General features: G+C 35.8%; 1 protein-coding gene across 2 annotated transcripts in view; it reads right to left on the bottom strand.

Moving 5' to 3' along the window:
- Positions 1 to 7,798: 7,798 nt before the first annotated feature.
- Positions 7,799 to 24,151, bottom strand: part of qtc (GRIP domain-containing protein quick-to-court) — a 110,904-nt gene continuing 94,551 nt past the window's right edge. Inside the window, exon 7 of one of the 2 annotated variants that reach the window (XM_089089670.1) lies at positions 7,799 to 8,078. In XM_089089670.1, the coding sequence (XP_088945796.1) occupies positions 7,878 to 8,078 (201 nt within the window). In that variant the 3' untranslated portion in view covers positions 7,799 to 7,877. The remainder of the gene's footprint in view (positions 8,079 to 24,151) is intronic. The other variant, XM_089089671.1, reaches the window with a different exon arrangement.

The following is a 24,151-nucleotide window of genomic DNA, read 5'->3' as shown; positions in this document are numbered from 1 at the left end:
TAAACGTAAACTAAAACTAAACTAAACTACTAAACTAAAACTAAACTCTAAAATTTTAAACTAACTAAAATTCTAAACTAAAACTGAACACTAAACTAAAACTAAACTAGAACTAAACTAAACGAAATAAACATCTATACTATAACTCTAACTAAAACTCTAGCTAAACTAAAATTCTAAACTAAAACTAAACTAACTAATACTAAACTAAAAAACTAAACTACTAAACTAACTAAATCTAAACTAATAAACTAACTAAAATCTAAACTACTAAACTAACTAAAAATTCTACACTAAAACTAACTAAAATCTAAACTACTAAACTAACTGAAAATCTAGTTAAAACTCTAAAATAAAACTAAACGTTAAACTAAAACTAAACACTAATCTAAAACTAAATAAATTAAACTGAAAATCTAACTAAACTTCAAAATTCAAACTCTAACTAAAAATATAAATTACAACACTAAACTAAAACTAAACTAGAACTAAACTAAAAATATAAACTAAACTAAAACTAAACTACTAAACTAACTAAAAATTTAAACTGTCTAAATAACTAAAACTAAAATCTAAACTCTAAACTAATAAACTAACTAAAAATCTAAACTAAACTAAAACTAAACTAAACGAACTAAAAATCTAAACTAAAACTCTAACAAAAACTCTAGCTAAACTAAAACTCTAAACTAAAACTAAACTAACTAATACTAAACTAAAAAACTAAAGTACTAAACTAACTAAAATCTAAACAACTAAACTAAAAATCTAAACTAACTAAGATCTAAACTTTTAAACTAACTAAAATTCTAAACTAAAACTAAACACTAATCTAAAACTAAAATAGATTAAACTGAAAATCTAACTAAAAATCTAGAAGAAAACTAAACATTAAACTAAAACTAAACTAAAATCTAAACTACTAAACTAAAAATCTAAACTAACTAAGATCTAAACTTTTAAACTAACTAAAATTCTAAACTAAAACTAAACACTAATCTAAAACTAAAATAAATTAAACTGCAAATCTAACTAAAAATCTAAAAGAAAACTAAACATTAAACTAAAACTAAACTAAAAACTAAACTACTAATCTAACTAAAATCTAAACTTTTAAACTAACTAAAATTCTAAACTAAAACTGAACACTAACCTAAAACAAAACTAAATTAAACTGAAAATTTAGCTAAAGCTCTAAAATAAAACTAAACGTTAAACTAAAACTAAACTTAACTACTAAACTAAAACTCTAACTAAACTAAAACTAAACTAAACTACTAAACTAACTAAAATCCAAACTGTCTAACTAACTAAAACTAAACTCTAAACTCCAAACTACTAAACTAACTAAAAATCTAAACTACTAAACTAACTAAGATCTAAACTTTTAAACTAACTAAAATTCTAAACTAAAACTAAACACTAATCTAAAACTAAAATAAATTAAACTGAAAATCTAAACTAGAACATTAAAATAAAACTAAACATTAAACTAAAACTAAACACTAATCTAAAACTAAAATAAATTAAACTGAAAATCTAACTAAAAATCTAAAAGAAAACTAAACATTAAACTAAAACTAAACTAAAAAACTAAACTACTAAACTAGCTAAAATCTAAACTTTTAAACTAACTAAAATTCTAAACTAAAACTGAACACTAACCTAAAACAAAACTAAATTAAACTGAAAATCTAGCTAAAGCTCTAAAATAAAACCAAACGTTAAACTAAAACTAAACTTAACTACTAAACTAAAATTAAACTCTAGCTAAAAACTTTAAACTAAAACTGAACACTAACCTAAAACAAAACTAAATTAAACTGAAAATCTAGCTAAAGCTCTAAAATAAAACTAAACGTTAAAATAAAACTAAACTTAACTAGAACTCTAACAAAAACTCTAAGCTATGACTCTAAGCTAAAACTCTAAACTCATAGCTAACTAAACTAAAACTAAACTAAAAATCTAAACTAAACCAAACTGAAACTAAACTAAAATAAAGGTAATAAATAAACTTAAAATAAACTAAAAATCTAAACTAAATAGGTAATAAAATAATAAGCTAAAATCTAAACTATCCCAACCTGCAATCCTCTTTTTCTAATATTTCCGCCCCCCCCCTGATTGACTTAAAAGGAGATGTAAGCAAGCCCTCTGATTGGCTGAGAAGGGGGATCTAGCTGTTACCTTGGAAACTCATAACATTTGGCTTGAACAACAACAACAAATACTGTTTCCCGGAAACTCATAACATCTGCATCGAACAACAACAAGAAGGGAGTGACAAAGTTCCTGTTTTTCCATTCTCACTGACAAAGACCATGAAAAACTTCAAATAAATCAACCTACACAGATAACCATACATGAAAACAGATATAAATGTGATAAAATTCCTGTTTTTTCATTCTCACTGACAAAAAACATAAAACAATCCATATATGTGACAAAATTCCTGTTTTTCAAATTCTCACTGACAAAAACCATAAAAAATCCAGTTTTTTCAAATTCTCACTGACAAAATCCCTGTTTTTCAAATTCTCACTGACAAAATCCATAAAACATCCATAAAAAACATCAAATAAATCGACCAACACACATAACCATCCATGAAATATGTAAAAAAAAGTTATAGGTGGCAGCAGGGGTGAGGGGTCGGAGCTTTAGGGTCACCTCTACTGCTATCTCACAATTTGTAGCGGATGGGTTTGGGAAAAAAGGGCATGGGGGGAGGCTAGTTGCCCTTAAATCTCTTGACTCTTAAAAATTGAACTAGAACTTTCAATTTCTAAACAGTTGAGACCTCTATAAAGGTTATACGAGCATTCTTTTCGTAAAATCCATACTTGCCTTCATGGTCAAAATTAGAGTGCGTTCTCCCGGGCCCTGGGGGGCTGTATTGACACCGGAGTTTTTCTTATCTGACCTTCGAACTATTTCTTTTGAAAAAAAAAATGTCCATCTCAAAATTTTCGTCAGATGGGTTTGAAAAAATAACACGTGGGGGGGGGGGGCTAGGTGCCCTTGTATCTCTTTTGACTCTTAAAAAGTGAACTCAAACTTTCAATTTCCAATCAAATGAGCCCTCTCTGAAGTTTACATGAGTATCCCTTTCATAAGAACCATATATGCCCCAGAAAATAACTTACAACGCCTGCCCCGGGCCCTGGGGGGTTGTGTCGACACCTGAGTCTTGTTATCTGACTTCTGAACAATTTTTAGCTTAATGGCAATCTCAAATTTTTTATCTGATGCATTCGGGAAAAGATAGGCTTGGGGGCTAGTTGCCCTCCGGTCTCTTTTGACTCTCAAAAACAGAGCTAGAACTTTCAATTTCCAATCAAATTAGCCCTCTCTGTAGTTTTTACGAGCATCCCTTCCATAAGAACCATATAGTCGCCCTGGGCACAACTTACAACGCCTACCCTCGGGCCCTGGGGGGCTGTGTCGACCCTGGAGTTTTCGTTACATGGTCTTTGAACTATTTAAAAAAAAATGGCTATCTCAAAGTTCTTATCAGACGGGTTTGAGAAAAATACGGCGTGGAGGGAGGGGGGTCTAGGTGCCCTCCAATCTCTTTTAACTCTTGAAAAGTGAACTAGAACTTTTAATTTCAAATCAAATGAGCCCTCTTTGAAGTTTATATGAGCATCCCAACCATAAGAACCATATATACCCCAGAGCATAACTTACAAAGCTTGTCCCTAGGCCCTGGGGGGTTGTGTCGACACCTGAGTTTTTGTTATATGATCTTTGGACTATTTTTAACAAAATAGCTATCTCAAAATTTTTATTGGATGCATTTGGGAAAAAAGGGCATGGGAGGGGGCTGGTTACCCTCTAATATGTTTTGACCCTTAGAAAGTGAACTAGAACTTTCAATCTCCAATCAAATGAGTCCTCTCTGAAGTTTATACGAGCATTCCTTCCATAAGAACCCTATATGCCCCAGGGCATAACTTATATCCCTTGCCCTGAAGACCTTGGGGGGAGTGTCATGCTCAAAGAAATAATTCCAAGAATTTTCAACTACGTTGAACAAAATGGCTATCTCAAAGTTTTGATTGGATATGTTTGGGGAAATAGTGGGCGTGGAAAGGGTGTTAGTTGCCTTCCAATCACATTCGACTATTAAAAAGGGCACTAGCCATTTGTATTTCCAATCGAATGAACCGTTTTTGAAGTTTCTACGACAACGCTTTCTATAAAAACCTTATATGCCCCCAGGGCATTACTTAAAACCCTTGCCCTGAGGGCTGTGGGGGGGGGGTTGTTATCCTCAAAGACCAAATTTCCAGAATTTTCAACCACCTTCAACAAAATGGATATCTCAAAATTTTGATTGTGGATGTGTGGGGAACAGGTGGGCGTGAGAGGGGGGTTGGTTGCTCTCCAATCACTTTCTACTATTAAAAGGGGTTGCTCTAGAGGTTGCACTAGCCCTTTGAATTTCCATTCGAATGAGCCATTTTTGAAGTTCCTACGACAAAGCTTTCTATCAAAACCTTATGTGCCACCAGGGCATAATTTACAATCCTTGCCCTGAGGGCTGTGGGGGAGTGTCCTCGTCAAAACATAATTTCTATCTGGAAATTAACTGCGTAGAACAAAATGGTTATCTCAAATTTTGATTGAATGTGTTTGGGGAAATAATGGGCGGGGAAGGGGTGTTCGTTGCCTTCCAAACACTTTTGACCCTTAAAAAGGGCACTAGAATTCTCGATTTCCAATCAAATGAGCCCCCTTTGAAGTTTTCACGACGTCCCCTTCCATATGAAGTGCCTCTGGGGAAACAAAATAAGGAAGGGGGCAGTATCCAAACTCTTGTTTGTAGTACGTGTACCACAGTAAGTCAGAAGACGTTATGTGCACCTGATTTTCCGAATTATTTCAAATGTCTTCGGAATAGCTTAAGGCAGTATATTGAATATTGGACTAGGGGAGGGGGGTAGATTTAAAATTTTCATTTGAGGGTGGGGGCTTTGACTTGGAAGCTTGTCAAGGAAAATAAATTGTGGAAGAAAATATGATTATTTTGATTCGTCGTGCAAAATATTCGACGTTTTAAAATGGTGATCTGCTTTAAAGTTTCAGGCTATAAAGACACCTTAATTAAAATTCAGAGCTAAAGGACCATCAATCGGGATACAAATCTGGTTGCATTGATTCTTGACATCCTATTTTTATTTTTCAAATAGCAAACTCTTCAATACATGAGCTCAAAATATATTTATTTATATGCTTATTTAAACAAAAAAGCAGCAACAAAAATACAATGCAACAAGAATCTTGTAATAAAAGGATCGATCGATATTCGCCTACATTCAAGGTTTTAACAGGAATGGGAGTCTGGATGGCTTCATTCCTATTATAAGTTAAAAACTACACATATTTTTAATAAACTTGAATAATCATCTCCTTCCCCATCCACCCAAAATTTGATGGTATAAGACCCAAAACGAACAAAAATTGCAATGAATATTCAAAACAAACTTAAAATTAACAGAAATGACCACAAACAGGAATAAGGTTAACACCCCCTAAGGCTTTTAAAAGACAGTGTCATTTGCACTGCACTAAAAAATATTTTTTTTTATTTCCAACAGTATGTCTTTATTTGTCATACCATAAAAAAAAAAAAAAAAAAAAAAAAAAATCAAGGCTAATCAAGGCTTACAAACAGGAGTGGCGCTACCTGTTACCTTCCCTCTCTCTCAAAATCTTTCAACGGCTTGAATCTCATTTGCATTTCATTGAAAATGATATGTATTTTTAAAGGCGAGGTTTTGGTTTGTCAATACAAGCAACAGCAAAGAAAGAAAGAAAATTACCATAATAGTCAAGATTACTGAAAAGAACTAATGAAAGTAAACTGATTGTTTAATATATAATTATATTCATTCCAAGAAGTCTCAGCAATCATTGACGTAGGTTTAATTTAGGTTTTTTACTTTTCTTTGAATATTTATTCTTTGAACAAAGTTTAAACAAAACAATTGTTTTCCTTGTTTCAAATATTTTAGACTCAAAAGATAAGAAAAAAAACACACAAAAAACAACAAAAAACGGAGGCATAAAACTTACTAAATATTCAAGTTCTAATATTCTAGTACAATATTCAAATCTTAATTTATTGTTCAGGTTACTTCGCTTTAAATTAAACCATTTTGTTTTTCACTCCGTTGCCCAGCGCTATCCTTTGCTACGCTCATGGCAACCAAATAGAAATACTGATGCAATATCGTCAAAGATTTGAGACAAGATTCCTGATCCCGATGCCCTAGTCTGAAAACTGCAGAGATTTACCATTAATACTTAATGGTAACATAGTTTCTTAGGCTATTTGATGGTCTAGATCGTCTAGATCCGTGATTCCCAACGCGGGGTGCAGGCCCCACTGGTGCAACATGGCAATATTTTGGTGGCTCTTGGGTAAGACGTGCATCCCTTGGCTAACTATACTTTAGAACCTTAATTTTTAAAAAAAAACTTTTTCCTTGTGAATAACGTCACGTTCATAACTTCATAACTGAACATGGCATGGTGGAACATGGTATTATTTTGGTGGCTCATGGGTAAGACGTGCATCCTTTGGCTAACTATACTTTAGAACCTTAATTTAAAAAAAAACCTTTTCCTTGTGAATAACGTCACATTCATAACTTCATAGCTGAACATGACATGGTGGAACATGGCATTATTTTGGTGGCTCATGGGTAAGACGTGCATCCTTTGGCTAACTATACTTTAGAACCTTAAAAAAAAACACCTTTTCCTTGTGAATAACGTCACATTCATAACTTCATAACTGAACATGGCATGGTGGAACATGGCATTATTTTGGTGGGTCACGGGTAAGACGTGCATCCTTTGGCTAACTATACTTTAGAACCTTAATTTTTGAAAAAAAACCTTTTCCTTGTGAATAACGTCACATTCATAACTTCATAACTGAACACGACATGGTGGAACATGGCATTATTTTGGGGGGTCATGGGAGAGACGTGCTTCCTTTGGCTAACTATACTTTAGAACCTTAATTTTTGAAAAAAAGCTTTTCCTTGTGAATAACGTCACATTCATAACTTCATAACTGAAAATGGCATGGTAGAACATGGCAATATTTTGGTGGCTCATGGGTAAGACGTGCATCCCTTGGCTAACTATACTTTAGAACTTTAATTTTTTTCAAAAAACTTTTTCCTTGTGAATACCGTCACGTTCATATCTTCATAACTGAACATGGCATGGTGGAACATGGCAATATTTTGGTGGGTCATGGGTAAGAGGTGCATCCTTTGGCTAACTATACTTTAGAACCTTAATTTTTGAAAAAAATACTCTTCCCTTGTGAATAACGTCACATTCATATGCATATAAATAGCAAAAAAGATACATGATAGTATTGCAATAACGTCATGCATTGCATAAAATAGGCTTTATGCAGGCATATTTTTCATTAGCAAAAAATATGTCAAGAGGACGACCTGAAAAGAGATACCAAGTTAATGGCATTTTAAGCTTCCTTCAGATGGATACTCGTAAAATTTTAAATAACAAAATTTAAATATTAAAGGGGGGAGGACACCAGAAGATTTTAAAAAATTCTCGGGTGAGGCAAGGCCCGAAATTAGTTGGGAGCCACTGGTCTAGTTTCAAGTTACTTCGATAATGTCTTCTCTGGTATTTATCACACCGGAAATTCACAGTTACTGGACACAATACTGACAATCAGGAAAATGGTTGTAATCAATGTAAGTTTGCATGACGACCTATCAATGATAAAGAAATATCACTGTTTAAACCTTTATTTTTATAGGGTCCGACAGCTCTGAAAAGGTGATAGTCCAAAAACAAATTATACGACAATCGCAATCTCAGCCAAACCAATTTTTTGACGCTTTATCAACCAACAAACGTTCTTGAGGAGAAAACCCTAGGATACTCTGGACGGCTTTTAAGTGGTTTCTGTGGTTTTCATGGTCTGTCAGAAGGTAAAAAACGGCAGAACGCAAGAATTTAAGCATCGTTTCAGGATCAGATGTTTCTTTTGCACTCATTGATGACCCTTGTCCATCCTGAAAAAGACAACATCTTTTTAGTGACTTCCTGGCAGATTCTGTTTCAGAGATTCACAAACACATTTCAATCCATGGATAACAGTAAGGAGGGGGGGGGGAGCAACGGCCCTGCTATAAAAAAAAACAATACGTTAAAAAGTATAAAGTAGGAGCACAAGAAATTTTCCTATTTGAATCTCGGTAAAAAAAACAAAAAACTTCCGGTAGCACTTGCGCACTGGAAAACTTACTGGTGGCGCTCATGTGTATATCTGTTACCATATAAATTATTCATCTAGGCTTACCTTAAAATCCATGCAAAAAAACTAACACACAAAGATATGCATCCACCGTGCATTATCTGTCCCTATTGACGTAAGGGGAACCCTGCTCGTGCAGCCTATGAGCAGCGTCACGTTGGATCTTTCATGACCTTTCTAAACAAGAACCTCTACTACCAAGAGCATCCTGGGTCCCTTGAGGAAACTACTCCTAGTAAAAAAAACACAACATCTCACCGTATTTTTAGTAATAATTTTTTCTTCTCTGTTTTATTTGTTTGAGTTTGGTTTTATGGGAATCATTTAACCTCCTTCTGTGCTATGTCATTGTGGAATGCAATCCCTTTGCAATACAATATTTACAGGTATGGACACAATGAGTCAAAGGTAATAAGCATGTGATTGGTTGTGTAGGGTGTCAAAACTTGTTGACAGGAGTACATCATCAAATCCAAAAAATGCCCGAGTGATCTTGAAGGACCCAGGCTTACACACAACTTCTATTCATCTAAATTCCCAGATACTTTCTATTGTCCGGTTGCGAGTCGGCTTATGCACTTGGCGTCGACTTGAGAACAAATTATTGGTCCCATGCCTGCACTGGTAGAACCCTTGGTTTCCTTGTGGCCCTAACATTCCCAGTGACCTAAGTAACATGAAAAATGTGAAATAGAACGGAAACAGAAAAAAAACAAGAAAATTAAACCAGAATAAAAACCAAATGAAATATAAAGAAGACACATAGGCCTATTTTCAACATAATATTTGATTATTTTATTCTTTCAATATTAACAATTTTACCTTTATTTTTTTTTAATTATTTATAGTTTTCATCTCTGTTGTCTTATTTTTATCAATTAGGTCCCATATTTTTATGCTGCTTCTGGTTCTGTGGGTTTTGAATATCTTCCGCCACGAAGAAGCCTTGTTTGATACAGGATGAACATTCGCATTATTTTTCTATTTTCTTGTCTTTTTCACTCGCTTTTTGCCTTTTCTTTTTTGAAATTATGCAGACATTTCAATTGGAAAAAGGAAGCGTCCCGCTTGATGGTCAGTGAGGCTAGTTAATTCTGGAAGAAGGTATACATTTATTATAAGTAAATGCGAAATGTAATTTTTTTTTTAATAAACAAAGGAAGACCGAAGTGGCTACCAATTTAATTGACCAAATCAAAACCATACACAATAGGCTAGTCAGAAAGAGGCACATAATATATAGAATGGAAGATGATGAAGAAAGAGTGAAAATTCTTGAATACAAGCACTTGTAAACACATCACCGAAAAAACCGATTCAAATTACGTTTGCAGCAAGCTACAACCTAGTAAAGAACGTAGGCTACTCTAGCCCATAGTAACCGAAAACTTGAAAACGCCTTTAAAAACTGCCAACTGAAGAAGAATCACCGTTTGAAGTTGATTCAGGAACGGTAACTATAATTTCGATTAATCTGAATGGTAAAAGTTTGTTGCAACAACAAATTTATGGGAATTTCGATTAATACTCTGAAAATACCCCGAAAGCGACGTATGATCGAAATGAAAACTACGCCATTGGAATCACTATAGCCTAAAACCCATTTAGGAGAACTACACTTCCCATTTTGAGTAACGAAAAAGATCACCTTTTCACATGGGAAGCAAGGACATGTCTTCCTTTTTTATTCTCCTTTTTTATTATTCTGCGTCTTTAGTGAGGCACTGAAACATAATAGACAGATGTTTAGGGGCTCATTTGAAAGCCAATTTTTATAGCCATGTGGTTTTTATAACTAGCAAAACATAACATTAAAATAAAATGCAGTTTTGAGAAAAACTACATCTTCGTTTGCAAGATGAGAGTATACAACACTGGAAAAGGCACCAATTCGGGGGGGTGGGGGGCAGGAGGGCCATGCCCCTCCCTAGACTTTGAAAATTACCTTTCATTTATATTTCACATCTATTTTCTGTTTTAGTTATGTGCTATATTAAACCAGCAAGACTGGCTAACTGGTCGTTTTTATTTGTCGCCCCTGTGCATCGTTTTTCACAGCTATTAAATAGCACTGTTACTTTTTGATGATTTTGTTTTGAAATGTCCCGTCTTTTCCACTCTTGTACCACCCTAATTCTACGACTTGGAGACAATCTCGTTTTGAAATGTCTAAGAGCGCTTCTATGCTATTTTGTTAACCAATCCTCGACCAGAAATATGATTTATGAGTAGGGTTCATTAAAAGCTAAACTTCAGCTGGTCAGTATTTCTTTATTGTTTCTTTTGAAGACTTCATAAACAAAGTATGAATAAAAAGCGACAACAAACTTTGGATTTCTTAGCGGTGAAAATGCGAAAGAAAAATGAAGAAACTGGAAATAGTGTCAGCACCCAAAGTGTCAAGGTTAGTAGAGATAAATTCACCCACCTGTGACAGTCCTTCGGAAACAAGCGGAACAATAACTGGCTCAGATCAACATGAAAGTTTGGTCTACATCCCTGAATCCCTTGCGGGATCCACTAGCAGTAGCAGTCAAAAACCTCTCTCAGATACCTCTATGACGGATCACGACAAACCAGCTCAACCTATTCTTGAGAAATATCCGGCTTCCACTTCTAACGGAAGGAAATTCAGTTCAAATTACTATAAGACTTATGAATGGATTGAATGCTCAAAGAACTTGAATTCTGTGTTTTGTTTTGCTTGCCGCCATTTTTCTATGGAGACTCTAAGGGCTGGAGAAACTGCTGGAAAAAGGGCTTTCATTGAGTCAGGATTTTGCAAGTGTAAAGGCAGTTCTGCTCTATTAAAGCAACATGAGGGCTCTGAAGGACACAGGCATTGTACGCCAGCATGGACGGAATTTAAGACAAATAGTACTGATACTTTGAAATCTATAGCGAATGCCTTAATTCAATCCAGATCTCAAGAGGCTCCGGAAAATAAATGTGAAGTACATTTTTCGCGCTATTTGCTTTCTTGGCCGCCAGGATCTTGCTTTGAGGGGTAATGACGAATCAGAAACATCTGCAAACCGGGGTAATTTTGTTGAATTGATGGAGGAAATGTCTACAGGCAACAAAAAGCTGAAGGCCCAGTTACAGCGCCGTATGGTCACTATTGCAGTCATCAGTACCAAAATGACGCAGTTACATTGATAGGAAATGCTTTGCGCCAAGACATTATTTCAGAAGTAAAATCAGCTAATTACTTTGTTATTCTTGTCGACGAGACAAAAGACGTTTCTAGAAAAGAACAATTAGCGATCCTACTCAGGTACATATCAAATGGAAAAGAAGTGGAGCGACCAATTGGCTGCTATCACATGCACAAATTAGACGCCGAGAGCTTATCCATCTCAATTTGTGAAACTATAGAAAAGCTTGGTGTAGATTTGATGCAGTGTATTGTCCAATGTTATGACGGCCCATTCGTTATGAGTGGGGAATTTAACGGAGTTTAAGCAAAGCTTAGGGAGAAGATACCTCATGCAGTTTATGTACACTGTCACGCCCACAGATTAAACTTGGTTTTGACTGACTGCCTAAAAAATATCAATGAACTTTCAGAATTTTTCTCTGTGGCGCAAAGACTTTACGCATTTGTTCACGCAGCAATACTCGACACGAGTTATTTGTGGAACCCCAGCGAATTCGCGGGCAAAAAGTCTTGGAGCTTGAGAGGACCGTTCAGACTCACTGGTGTTACGCAGTTTGCTCTATTTTAAAGGTAAAGGCAAGATTTGATTGTATTGTTGCTGTGCTTGCCACAGTCTCTGATAGTTCCAACGGCGAGCTTTTGAGGCAAAAGGACTACTGGACAAAATCAAATCTGCCTCTTTTGTCTCAACTTTGCACATAATGGAAAAAGTATTAGTCATTGTAAATTGTTTATCAAAGCAACTTCAATCCGAAAGTTTTATGATTTCTAAGGGACTTGCACTGATTTCTGGGACATAGGAGATACTCCAAAAGCTTAGAAATGATAATGAATGGAACAACTTAAGCAGGAACATAACCGAATTCCTGGCTTTATACGATATCCAGGAATCGAAATCTCCACAATCTAAAACCAGTGCTCGAAGACCATTCGTCTCAGAAACTTTCTTTCAAACTCAACAACCGGTTAACGCAATACCAGTCAGCCAGCTCAATCAGACTCCAGTAAACTTCTGTACTTTGAGGTAACAGACCGTTTCACGAGTGAGATGGACCAACGTTTCATGCAAATAGCCTCTGCTCGACACTTTATCTGCCTTCGACCCCTCAAGTTCCATTTTTCTCGAACTTTCGAAAGTGGAAAAAGCTATGAATATATCCCAGCTTTCTCTTGCAAAGCTGCATCTGTCAAACGTGACATTTCAAAAATGGATCTTCTTCGAGCTATCGAAATCTTATCCAACCTCCCAGTTGCCTATTCAGCAGTGCTAAAACTGATGAAGCTAGTTGCTACTTTGTCTGTGACCACTGCCATCAATGAACGATTCTTCTCAGCATAAGGACGTGTGAAGAACTATCTACGATCGACGATGGGAAATGACAGACTCAGCGATCTCATGATAATGACCATTGAGAAACAGGAGTTAAAGAAACTGGATTTGGATATATTAGTCGACGATTTTGCCAAGCAGCGAAGTCGTCGCTACCCCCTGTTTTAGGTATGTTTGCTCAATGTTTTTTTTTTGGAACCTTAATTAAACAAAATTGAAAAAAAACATTGCCCCCCCCCCTACATTTTCGTGAATTGGCACCACTGAACACTGGTATCCTTAGAAAAGCTAATACAACATTTACAGTAGGATAGATATAATCTCAAAGTAAGATTTAACCGTCAAGATAGGAGGAGGAAATGAAACAACTCAAACAAAGTTGTATATTCTATAGTCTTGATGCTTGGAACATGACCCATGTGTTACTGCTTGGGCTATCCAGAGGATAAATTAGATAGTAGGACTATAGTGGCAAAAGTCATCATAGATTAGTACTAACAGTAAATAATGCAACTATTCCTGGCTGCGAATCAGTTTAAGTGTTTTTCAGAAAGTGCATGTAATAAAAGGCACAGCAAACGACGTAAATTTCAACAAATTCAGTCAATACTCCTATAAAGCACTTGTTAACCTTTTTTTTCAAGAAAAGGGATTGCTAAATTTAACATGCAACAGTTACACTCTAAAATTAAGTAGCACAGGGTTTAAAATACTATTGCGGATGCTAAATACTATCTTGTTCAAGGCGCTCGATCATAAATGCTTCAAGCTCTCTCTTTCAAACACTTCGTTGTAGCGGACTGTAAGTAAGGAGCAACCCGGCTCAATAGTAACCGAAACTCAAAAACCCAGAATTTTGATACCAACAGATATATCAAAAGAATTGAATTTTTATGCTGATTTCAAATATAAGTTTTATTAAGTTTAGTTATACCCATAAAAGGTTACAAGCATGAGAAAATTTGCCTGATTTTTGAAAAAGGGGGAAATACCCCCTAAAATTCATAAAATCTTAATGAAAATCGCAAGATCAGATTCAGATTATCAGAGAACCCTACTGTAGAGGTTTCAAGCTCCTATCTAAAAAATGTGGAAATTTGAACTTTGGCCCGAAAGAATGATCATAGATGTGTTTTTTTATTTTATTTTTTTTTTTTTACAGAGGGGGAACATCGGAAAAGGGTTCATTCTAACGGAAATCAAAAGTTATAGCGCCCTTTTTAATTGACCAAAAATTGAAGGATAACTAGGCCCCCTCCCACTTCAGTCTTCCCCCCAAATCGTCCTCTCAAAATTCTCAGATTGCTTTTCTTTTTAGCATAGTTGAAAAGCCTAATAAATATGTCTTTGGAGATAATACGACCCCCCACAGCCCCTGGGGAAAGGTCTTTAAGTTATAAATTTGCTCATTGTTTACCTATAGTATTTGTATAGTATTAATTAAAAAAAACTTTTTCAACAAAATTAGTTTTTAAAAAAAAGCAAAGAACTCCATTCAACCAAAATGAACAAAAATAGAATCAAATAATCTACCAAGAATACAACTACCACAAATCAGTATCAATAAATAAATGAAACCCAAAACAAACAGAAATTAAAATAAATAAGAGTCAAGCCCAAACTTTCTAAAAGCTAGAATATAATTTGTACTTTACTGAAAAAATTCAAATGAATTTACTGAAAAAAATCTGCATTGCCAGTTTAATATATATATGCTGATATTTATTCCTTAAAATCTTAATTTATTTTTGATTTCTTAAAGTTATAAAAGCGAAAACATTTAAAAGTATTTTTTTTCAGTAGAGTACAAATTATATTCTGGCTTTTAGAAAGCTTGGGGTTTAGAACCCTATTCCTATTAATTTCTGCTCGTTTTGAGTTTGACTCTTATGTATATTAATTTCTGTTTGTTTTGGGTTTTATTTATTTATTGATACTGATTTATGGTAGTTGTAGTCTTTGTATATTATTTGATTCTATTTTTGTTCATTTTGGTTGAATGGAGTTCTTTACTTAAAAAAAAAACAACTTATTTTGTTGAAAAGTTTAAAAAAAATTAATTTCTGTTTGTTTTATATTGACATAGTCTTTTTCAGGGAGAAAGACTGAGCCTCTTCTAAAGTTAAACAACCATCCCTTCCATAAAAATCTTAAATACCCCCTGGGCATAGCTTACAACCCTTGTCCCTAATCTCTGGGGATTGTTTCAACCCCAAAGGCATTGTTGTATGATATTTAGACCATTTTGAACAGAATAGCCATCTCAAATTTCTATTAGATGTATTTCGGGACAACACGACGTGTGTGTGTGTGTGGGGGGGGGGGAGGGATAGCTGCCCTTCGATCGCTTTGACTCTTAAAAAGAACACTAGAGCGTCTAATTACCAATCCAATGAGCCGCCTCCGAAGTTTATATGACCATGTTTTCTATAAAAACCTTATATGTCGCCAGGGCATAACTCACAACCCTTAGCCTGAGGGCTGGTTTTTTTTTATCCTCAAAGACATAATTTCCAGACCGTTCTGATACGCTGAACAAAATGACTATCTCGAAATTTTGATTGGAAGTGTTTGGGGAAATTGTGGGCACGGGGGGATTTGCCCTTTGATCACTTTCTACTAATAAAAAAGGCACTAGTCTTCTCAATTTCCAATCAAATGAGCCATTTTTGAAGTTTTTACGACAAAACATTCTATAAAAACGTTATATGCCCCAAGGGCATAACTTAAGACCTTTGTCCTGAGGGCTATGAGGGGAGGATTGTCATCCTCAAAGACATAATTTCTAGACCTTTCAACGACGTTGAACAAAATGGCAGTATCAAAATGTTGATCGCAAATGTTTAAGGAAATGGTGGGCGTGGGAGGGGGGATTCTCCATCCGAATACTTTCGACTATTAAAAAGGGCAATACCCCTTTCAATTTCCAATCGAATGAACCATTTTTTGAAATTTTTGCGACAACGCTTTCTATAAAAACCATATATGCCCCCAGGGTTAACATGCAACCTTTTCCCTGTGGGCTCTGGGAGGGGGGGGGGGGTATTCTCAAACACATAATTACTCTAGGATTGTTGGAAATAGAAGAATATATAATCCTAAAGCCTTATGTACATAATATTCGGTTTTTTATAATCATTCAGTTCTGTACCTTCCTGGTTTTTACCCTCTGTTAAAAAAGAAAGATGGCTCTTCTTTGCATGTCCAGTACTTTCGATTTTTTAATTTCCTTCTTTTTCTCCCTCCTTGGTACAGCATTGGGAAGATAATGTCAAGATTCGGATTGAATGATGTTTTCGGGAAAATTGCCGTGTTGAGTAGAAAGCTATTAGATATAGATACAAACCAACTACCACCGTTTCACGGTCTTGAGTGTATATATTTTTTTCGTAGTTTGTGTGTTTTTTTTTTTTTTCGCTTACTTTTTTTATCTTGAGTGTATATATTTTTTTGTGTCTTGACTGTATATTTATTTCGTTGTTTGTGTCTTTTTTCTCTTATATATTATTCTGCTATTTACCTTGTTGCCATTAGTGGTAAAAAAAAAAAGTAAATTTCCAAAACTTTCAACTACGTTGAACAAAATAGCTATATCAAAATTTCATTTTATGCGTTTGGGGAAACGATGAGCGTGAGAGAGGGTTAGTTGCCCTCCAATCATTTTCAACTATTAAAAAGGGCACTAGCCATTTCAATTTCCAATCGAATGAGCGCTTTTCGAAGTTTCTACGACGACCCTTTCTATAAAACCTAATCTGCACCCAGGGCATAACTTACAACCCTTTCACTGAGGGCTGTGGGCGGGGGGGTTGTTATTCTCAAAACCCTAATTTCCAAAACTTTCAACTACGCTGAACAAAATGGCTATCTAAAAATTTTGATTGGATGTATTTGCGGAAAAGGTGGGCGTGAGAGGGGGGTTAGTTAACCTCCAATCACTTTCGACTATTTAAAAGGGCACTATTCATTTCAATGTCCATTCGAATAAGCCCTTTTCCAAGTTTCCACGACAAAGCTTTCAATAAAAACCTTATGTGCCCCCAAATCATAACTTATAACCCTTGCCCTGAAGACTGTAGGGGGAGTGTCCTGCTCAAAGACACAATTTTGAGAACTTTCAACTGTGTTGAACAAAATAGCTATCTCAAAATTTTGATTGAATGTGTTTGGGGAAATGGTTGGATCGGAAGCGGTGTTCGTTGCCTTCAAATCTCCATCGACTATTAAAAAGGGCACTAGCCATTTCAATTTCCGATCGAATGAGCCGTTTTTGAAGTTTCTACGACAACACTTATCTAAAACGAACAACTATCTGAAAATTTTGATTGGATGTGTTTGGGGAAATGGTGGGCGTGAGAGGGGGGTTAGGTGTCGGTCAATCACTTTCGACTATTAAAAAGGGCACTAGCCCTTTCAATTTCCAATCAAATGAACCTTTTTGAAGTTTCTACAACAACAAGTTCTACAAAAACCATGAATGCCCCTAGGGCATAACTTACAACCCTTGCCCTGAGGGCTCTCAGGGGGTTATCATCCTCAAAGACCTTATTTCCAGAACTTTCAAATAAGTTGAAAAAAATAGCTAGCTCAAAACTTTGACTAGGTATGTTTGGAGGACTGGTGGGTGGGAGAGGGAGGTTAGTTGCCCTTCAACACTTTCGACTATTAAAAAGGGAACTAGCCCTTTCAATTTCCAATCGAATGATCCCCTTTTGAAGTTTCTACAACATAGCTTTCTATAAAAAACCTTATATACCCCCAGGACATAACTGACAACCTGTTCCCTGAGGGCTGTTGGGGGTGGGATTATCATCCTCAAAAACACAATCTCCAGAATTTTCAACTACGTTGAAAAACTGGCTGTCTCAAAATTTTGATTGTATGTGTTTGGGGAAATGGTGGGTGTGAGAGGGGGTTAGTTGCCCTCCAATCATTTTCAACTATTAAAAAGGGCACAAGCCATTTAAATTTCCAACAGAATGAGCCGTTTTGGAAGTTTATACGACAACGCTTTCTATAAGAACCTTATATGTCCCCAGGGCACAACTTAAAACCCCTGCCTTGAGGGCTGTGGGGTGGGGAGTTGTCATCCTTAAAGACCTAATTTCCAAAACTTTCAACTACGTTGAACAAAATAGTTATCTAAAAATTTTGATTGGATGTGTTTGGGGAAACGGTGGGCGTGAGAGGGGGGTTAGTTGCCCTCTAATCCCTTTCGAATATTAAAAAGGGCACTAGCCCTTTGAATTTCCTATTGAATGAGCCCTTTTTCAAGTTTCTACGACAAAGCTTTCAGTAAAGAACGTATATGCCCACAGTGCATAACTTATAACCCTTGTCCTGAAGACTGTTGGGGGAGTGTCCTGCTCAAAGATATAATTTCCAGAACTTTCAATTACGTTGAACAAAATGGATATATACAATTTTGATTGGACGTGTTTGGGGAAATGGTGGGAGTGGAAATGGTGTTAGTTGCCTTCCAATCACTTTCGACTATTAAAAAGGGCACTAGCTATTCCAATTTCCAATCGAACGAGCCCTTTTCGAAGTTTCTACGACAAATCCTTCGATACGAAGTGCCCTGGTCTAAAGAAAAAAAAAATACATTGTGCCAACATCGTTATTTACTTAGGCAGCGCTATTGCGCTGCCAATGATTAGTATTTTGGGAAGTAAGAATACATTTTTCGGGCGGGGACGGGAGGACAAATGTTTTGCTGGGGGTGCTTTGCACAGGGAGAATTTTCTATGGAGAGGGAATTTTCCAGGGGGTGAACTTTTCAAAGGGAAATTGTATACTGTGGGAATTTGCCAGAATTCCTATACGAAATTTCTATATATGTCTTGCTTTCTCTTTACTTCCTCAATTTTACGCGTGGAGGTGTTAAGGGTAATTGTCCGGGGTAAATTTTCACCAGGATTGAATTGTCCAGAGGATAATTCAGTGGGGAGGGGGATTTTTCCGTGGAGGCAGAGCCAGATTTTCTGGCGTTATTTAAAAAAAGGATAAGTTTTTTCACCTGAAAGTAAGGCGCAATATTAAAACTTAAAATGAACAGGAATTCTTAAATATCCGAGGGGGGTTGTCCCCCTCAATAACTTGCTTTTTACGCTAATGTTTAATTTCTGTCCCAATTCTTTAAAAACGACTCCGGAAACATAGGGGTTGTTTAATTAGAACAATAAATAACTTTTTTTTAAATGCTGAAAAACTTTAGCGTGAAGTGGGAGGTGTTGAGGAGGGGGCAATCCCCCTCGTATACGTAATAATTTTTTTATATTTTAAGTTTTATTATTGCTCTTTACTTTCAGCTGCAAAAACTCGTTTTTTATTTAATTAACTAAAAAATATTTTTCCACAAAATACGTTTTTCAAAAAAAGTAAAGAACTACATTAAACCAAAAATGAATAAAAATAGTATCATATAATCTACCAAGCATGCAACTACCACAAATCGACCCCAGAGCATAACTTACAACCTTAGGCCTGACAGGTGTGGGGGGTTTGTCATCCCCAAAGACATAATCCCCAGAACTTTCAACTACGTCGAACAAAATGGCTGTCTCAAAATTTTGATTAGATGTGTTTGGGGAAATGGTGGGCGTAAGAGGGGAGTTAGTTGCCGTCTAATCAGTTTCGAAAAATTAAAAATGGCACTAGCCCGTTCAATTTCCAATCGAATGAGCCCTTTTTGAAGTTTCTACGACAACACTTCCTATAAGAACCTTACTTGCCCCAGGGCATAACTTACAATCCTTGCCCTTGGGGTTCTGGGGGGTTGTCATCCTCTTACGCTCTTACATAGCTTACTACCCTTGCCCTGAGAGGTGTGGGGGGTTTGTCATCCTCCAAGACATAATTTCTAGAACTTTCAACTACGTTGAACAAAATGGCTGTCTCAAAATTTTGATTGGATGTGTTTGGGGAAATGGTGGGCGTAAGAGGGGAGTTAGTTTTCGTCCAATCACTTTGGACAAATTTAAAATGGCACTAGCCCTTTCAATTTCCAATCAAATGAACCCTTTTAGAAGTTTCTACGACAACACTTTCTATAAAAACCTTATATGCCCCCAGGGCATAACTTACAACCCTTGCCCTGAGGGCTGTGGGGGGGGGGGGTGTGTCATCCTTAAATACCTAATTTTATAAACTTTAAACTACGTTTAACAAAATGGCTATCTCAAAATTTTGATTGGATATGTTTGGGTAAATGGTGGGAGTGAGAGTGAGGTTAGTTGCCCTCCAATCACTTTTTACTATTAAAAAGGGCACTAGCCCTTCCGATTTCCAATTGAATGAGCCTTTTTCGAAGTTTCTACGACAACTCCTTCGATACGAAGTTCCCTGGTCTAAAACAAAGACATAAATAATACATTGTGCTAACATCGTTCTTTACTTACGCAGCGGTATTGCGCTGCCTATGGTCATAAGAAAAAGCGGCAAGGTTTCGAAAGTAATTTTAATAAGTCTATGAAATAGTTTATTTTCACGGTAGATAGTTCTTATCTTTAAAAATACGTTAAATTTCAATTTTCACTTTGGAATAGATTATTTCTCGTTGGAGACAGTTCTTACTCCTGTCTTTACCGTAATGACACAGGGATCAATAAAAAAAAGAAAAAAGATAGCATGCCGTATTTGAATTGGACTTCAAACGTAAAGGAGTCGGTCAGAAAAATTTACAGAAGAGCCCCAGTCCTCATAAATAGTGGATTTTTAGGGTATAATATCATGCACTTTATGTAATTCCACACTTTTTGGGCAAAAACAATTCCAGATTAGGGGGCTAAAATTGTCCTAAGAAGTGGGAAGAGTTATCCAAAAAGTCATTCAATAATAGCTTTTCTAATTTTTTGCATCGCTTAACAGTGTACAGAGCAACGCAAAAGGCCATGGTGTCAATAGGTTAATGTCTCAAGATCCTCGACAAAAAAATGGGGAAGCTTCATGTTAGCCCCAAAATTTGCCCTGAAGCCCTTGTAACACTGAAGAGAAACAAAAAGTATTAACAGTTTTTGGTGTTGCGAAGGACGAGGAAGGTTTTTGTTTTTTATGAGAAGTATTTTTTGCATGTTGAATAAAGCTGCACTTAAAAGGACATAGATTAGAGGCAACGATAAACTGTCAAATGAAAATTTGTGGAACATTTTAAAGCCAACCCCTAGTTGCTTTTTAAAAAGGAAACGACTTCGGGAAATTTGCAAAGAACAGAAAATATAGCACTCTCATCAACAAAAGAGAGCACTTACTTACTGTCAACGATTCGATTTCCGAGTTTCTTTTTTTCCCGAACCACTTTAGGCAAAGTCTAGGCTAAGGACTTAGTAAATGGAAGTGTACACCTCTGTCAAGTTCGATCTTTGACTTACGCGACTTGCTTCACATGTGTATGCAGTAACAGCAGTTTGAGGCTTGGCGAGTGAATGAGCAATATTATATGTTATAACACGCCTACGATAAATCTTATGAAACGATGTATTTTTTTTTATTGAATTAATAAACACAAATACACTCTGTTATGAAGACAAATTCAAAACTAATAAAGGAAGAACAATTTAAAAAGTTTTTTACATTTTTTTCTAATTCACATCGGAAAAAAATTTTTCAAACAAAATATAAGTTAGTTACAATTACTCCGCTAGAACCTCCTAAGAGATTTTGAGTTACAGAGAAGCCATATCTATTTCGTAAGTTGAAAGTCAGACTTTTGAAAACCTCATCTATTTTCAACCACATATTATTTCATGTTAATGAATTAGTCGGTTCAAAAAATTAATTGTATCCAAAAAAACTATGTACTAAACTCACATTTAGACAGATTTCGTCATAATAGATTAGCCAAAGAGCCTGTCAGAATACAGGCACAAGAGAAAAGACAGTCTTGACCCTGTCTAGGTACTTGCAAGACGGCGGTCAACTCTAATCCAACTTGAGGAGTGGCACCCCTTGAGGAAATTATACCCTAGTAAACGACACATCATTCGCACTGGATCTTGATTAATGGATGATCTTTCTGGGCATGGTTTGTTTTGGTGGGCGTTTTTGGGCTGAAAAACTTCTTCCTGGCTAATTTATCTACTATGGATTGCCTCCCCGCAAAGCATAATATTTGTAGGCCTGAATATATAATGAGTTGGAGGTAATAGGCTTGAGATTGTCTGTACAGGATTTCGACTCTTGTTGATAGAAGAGCATCATCAAGTGCTGAAAACCACGTTGTGACAAAGATGGGCCCAAAATTGCACAAAGCTTTCAAATCTAGGTCCCAGAGACTTCTTACTGTCCGGCTTAAGCACTTCTGTGTAGAATGGGAAGATATGTTGGCCCACATACTGCACTGGTTCTGGGACCATTGCTTTTTCTGAGGCCAAAATAATTTCATTGATTTAAAGCATATGAAATTGAAACTTAGAATGTTTCGACTTTAAAAAAATGACTATCGTATCAACATCTTGACTCACGAATTAAGACGCTTTGAACTTGGCTTATTAGGAGTTTCAGAAACACATATCTCAGGGGTACGGAACATGAAATTAGGTGATATAGAATATATTTACTCAGGCAGGAAGGATGGTGTACATAGACAGGGAGTAGGGTTCATGATAAATAAGGAAGCTGCCAAGTCCTGTTTAAGTTGAGAGGCATTAATAATAAAGCGCTGATCGCTCATTTTATGAGTAAAAGTGCAGGGTATTCATCATAACAGTATATAACCCCGCAGAACGGACTGATGGAGATCTTAGTGACTCATATGAATTTCACTTACAATCAAAGGAACAAATAGACAGGTTCCCAGGAAGAAATATAGTGTTATTATTAGGAGATTTTAACGCCCAGGTGAATAGAAATAGGGATAGATGGTAGTTTAGCCTAGGTAAATTTGGTTTAGATAATTTTGGAGGCCACACTGCCTTTTAGAAGAAAATCCAACTGATTGATAACATTTGCATGTTTTTTCTGGGTCTTTATATATTTATAAACATTTTTGGTTAAATCATCCCCATAAATATGACGTAGATAATTTCGGAGACCACTACTGATGACGGTCACTGCATATGTGACCGAAATATCTAGTATTTTTGTGAAATTTATCACTGTTTGTGAAATTTATCACTGTCTATTAAAAGGATTTTATCCCTATTTCAACTTTTATTTATCGTAAATTTGGTTTAAGAAAAGAAAACAGTAATGGCTACAGACTCCTGCCATTTCAGGCATAAAAATCTAGTCATAACTAATACAGTATTTGGTCATAAAATGGCCCATATGTTATAGATAATTTCGAAGACCACACTGCCTTTTCATGAAGATAAATACAAATTCAAATAGGGATAAATCCTTTTAATAGACAGTGATAAATTCCACAAAAAATACTAGATATTTTGGTAACATATGCAGTGACCGTTATCAATAGTAATACTCCTACTGATGACCGCCACTGCATATGTGACCGAAATATCTAGTATTTTTTTGTGAAATTTATCACTGTCTATTAAAAGGATTTATCCCTATTTGAACTTTTATTTATGGCCCATAAGCTAACACGGTATGAACATGATAGTAAGACAGTTAACCTTATTGATTATGTTATTGTAAACCAAAGAGTGGCAAGATCAATACAAGACACTAGAGTATATAAAAGTGCTGTTATTGCTGTGAAAAGTAAAGACACATCTAGTAGTGTCTAGGGTGAATTTAAACCTGAAATTTCAGAAGGATTACTACTTTCCGGGAAGCTATGACATTGATAGACACCAGGATGGGAATTTGAGAGAAATTTTCCAGGAATAGTCAAATGCTTAACTAGAGGGTTTGAAATTTGACAAGGTAGAAAATGAATGGAATAATTTTAGGAAAATAATTTGTGGAATTGCTGATATTGTCCCAGGGAAGAAAGTTAGGAACGCTGCTAGAAACTTTATTGAAAATGCTTCATGTTCAAAAGAGAGGAGGAGGGGCTTACACAAGAATTATCTGAGGGATATATCATATGAAAATAAGAGAAATATAAAGAAAGTGGAGAACCCATTAAAATATGAACTAAAGAGGTGTGAAGTGGAGACCATTGATAAAATTACCGAGGATCTGGAAGATGCAGCTAGACGGCATAATAGTAAAATATTCTACTGGCATGTTAATAAATTGAAAGGGAGTAGTCAATCTGGACGTGTCCCAGTTAAAGATAGGGACGGGGCCACAGTCAGTGATAAGAAAAGAGTTAAAGAGAGGAAGGTGGTAAAGAGGCAAAGAGGAGGTAATGAGGAGGAAGGGAAACAAAAAATGAAAAAATGACACCTTGGATGTGAAGGAAGATTTATTTTGTGAGAAAGTATTAGCGACA

This window comes from Artemia sp. Qi Xiang Cuo, chromosome 5, assembly GCF_049724085.1.
Source record: "Artemia sp. Qi Xiang Cuo chromosome 5, ASM4972408v1, whole genome shotgun sequence".
Lineage (NCBI taxonomy): Eukaryota > Metazoa > Arthropoda > Branchiopoda > Anostraca > Artemiidae > Artemia > Artemia sp. Qi Xiang Cuo.
This window is presented reverse-complemented; position numbering and strand designations above follow the sequence as displayed.